Genomic DNA, 2,840 nt, shown 5'->3' with positions numbered 1-2,840 from the left:
TATATATATATATATATATATATATATATATATATATATATATATACACGCACACACGCGACGCGCACACGCACGCACGCACGCACGCACACACACACACACACACGTACATCGACATAAATGGTGTCCCGTGAGCGGCTAGATATGCGTGTGCTTACATACGTAACCTTGCCACCGAGGGATACCATTTCTGCCGGTGCGCGCATCACATACGTACGCGCGCGCGCACGTATGCATACATACAATAAATCTCTCTATTCTGAACAAATACTTTATTCTTAACTTTCCCTTGAATCCATACTCCTATCTAATGATGAATGTGCAAAATAAAAATATACCCACAATAAATTGAGAGACAAAGCGAGTAAAAAACAAAAAATATCATATTTGCTATGATTCCATGTGATTACATGACAAATAATAATAGAACAGCAGCGCATGAGAGATTAAATTTATGAAAAAGCCAGCTTATTCAAAATAGAGGGTGATTTGACTGTACTTTTATGTAATATTTAACATCAACCAGATATAATCTATTTACCGGTAAGAACTTTACCAGTTTTTCTGTCAAAGACTACTACTCTAGCCTCGGGTTTTGCCTTCATAGTGTCTATCGCAGGTGATTTCGTAGATTTTATATTTGATCCAGATGGCACAGGTTTCTCCTTGGTTAAAGTTTCTTGAGCGTGAGCGAGAATACACGCATCTGAACAATAAATGCTGGAGTTCCTGGCTTCCTTCTTACAAACAACACATTGCATTGTACTAGAAGCTGGAGTAGCACTGTGGTCGGCAGCAGAACTCGACGGAGATATTTCTTTCGTAGACACAGCTTGCGATAATGGTGTCTCACCTACTGACTCAACCTTTGTTTTTTGCTTTCCAGCTAGCGATTGCGAATTCGATTTCATTTTTTCTTCCTCAGCTTTCTTTCTTAGGCAATTTGGACAAACCCACTCTATACCCTTTTCCTCCATTTGTTGACCTATCATATATTTGTATAAAACAAACATCGTATGACACGAATATAAAATATTTTCATCTGAACTTAGATTCCAGATACTTACCCATGGCTTTGCTGACATGTACACATTTTCCGTGGAACCAATCTTCGCAGACATCACAGCATATCATAAATCGATTGTTATGTGGCCGTTTGCAGATACACCATAATCGGTCAGGATCATCTTCGGAATCTGAATTGTCTTCCTCATCATCTTCATCATCTTCCTCTTCTTCTTCATTCATTACTTTTCCCGTTTTGAACTCATCCTTGTTATGTGCTGGTTGCTGAACCGATACCTGACTGTATCGATGTTAAAACAATTATTAAATTTTAGTCAAAGGTATAATCAGACCATGCAGTATAAGCAAACTTATTTATGCAGATATCCAATATAATAATATAATATAATATTCAAAATATCCAATATAATATTCAAAGTATATTTCAAAGTATATTCGTCATAAGTAGCGGTACTAATTTTGATCTTTGCTTAGGTTCTTTTCAATCAAAATTTGACTATTCAATGAAGACTATTCATAAGAGTTTTATATTAGCGTCTAGTATGTTTTTCTTTCAGCTTCCTTCTGTAATGACTTCTAGCAATTAAACTAGAGTAAAGAACAAGAGTATGCATGTATCGGTATTTATTGTTCCCGAACCAGGTTACAATTCACCTCACTCCTTTATTCACAACTTTGTAATCAAGCTTTTATAAATCGAGGCATACAGGATGAGGATCAAGTCAGAGCACCCAGATCTGAGGCAGAGAGTCACAGAGAGCCGAGCGGTGGGGATACACACACGAAGAGAAAGCACATACGTGTGCTCAGAACCTCGGCCGTCGAAACAATTACGTGCTTTCTCGTTGTGTGCGTATCCCCACTGCTCGGCTCTGTGACTCTCTGCCTCAGATCTGGGTGCTCTAAATCAAGTTCGAATTCGGGACGACTAGGAGTCGATCACCCTCGCACGAAACCACGCGTTATTCCAGCTAGAATAAATAATTAACATTTATATTTCTGGATTTATATTTTCATCAATATAAATATAACATAATGGATTGGCATGAGATTTCAAGTCATTTTACTCAGCAAACCTTTTTACATTAGGAAGATATGTACTCAATATCTTTCCAATCGGATCTTTTTCCTATTGTTAAAATAAAAATTAAACAAAGATTATTTTCCTTGATTTAATTGTTGAAAATCATTGGTCATTATAAAAGCGTTATTGTATTTTGTACTAAGATCTATATTCTCATTTAATTAATCTTCCGGCAAGCGCGACCTTTTCCATAACGGGAGCGCACGCCGTGTACAAAAAGAACATCGTGGAATGAGATTAAAATTTTGAAAGGATAAGGGATATTATCGTAAAATAAACATGAAAGTTTACGATATTTGAAAGGTTATTAGATACTGAAAGAATAGCTCGGGGAGCCGGGACTCAAATTGAAAGTTTCCATAAATTCTCTCCAGAGTCACTGCGCGTGTACAAAGTACAAACGCACGCCCGTCGGAAGTTAATAATCAACATTTAAAGTTGACAACGGTTAAAGTGATGATTAAACTAAGTTGCAAGTAATATCGCTATTTATAACGAATACTTGAATACTAATAAGAATGATAAACTTCGAATATCGTATGGAGATTTATGTTTACCGACTTTTACTAATATGTATAATTTAAAGACAACTCAATCTTACATAATTTATAATAGCTATTATCTTGACATGCATATTGTAAACATATTATTCTAATATATAATATATATATATATATATATATACACACACACACACACGCACACACACACACACACACACACACACACA

The 2,840-nt window shown here is 35.9% G+C and overlaps 1 protein-coding gene across 3 annotated transcripts in view; it reads right to left on the bottom strand.

The window, feature by feature from the left end:
• LOC112461408 (microtubule-associated protein futsch) overlaps positions 1 to 2,840 on the bottom strand; it is a 22,481-nt gene that overhangs the window by 9,897 nt on the left and 9,744 nt on the right. For 2 of the 3 annotated variants that reach the window (XM_025026643.1, XM_025026644.1), the window contains exons 11-12: positions 1,068 to 1,306; positions 542 to 985 (exon numbers count right to left, since the gene is read on the bottom strand). In XM_025026643.1, the coding sequence (XP_024882411.1) occupies positions 542 to 985; positions 1,068 to 1,306 (683 nt within the window). The remainder of the gene's footprint in view (positions 1 to 541; positions 986 to 1,067; positions 1,307 to 2,840) is intronic. The other variant, XM_025026645.1, reaches the window with a different exon arrangement.

This window comes from Temnothorax curvispinosus, unplaced genomic scaffold (genome assembly GCF_003070985.1).
Source record: "Temnothorax curvispinosus isolate PA1 unplaced genomic scaffold, ASM307098v1 QBEX01011355.1, whole genome shotgun sequence".
In the NCBI taxonomy this organism is placed as follows: Eukaryota; Metazoa; Arthropoda; class Insecta; order Hymenoptera; family Formicidae; genus Temnothorax; species Temnothorax curvispinosus.
This window is presented reverse-complemented; position numbering and strand designations above follow the sequence as displayed.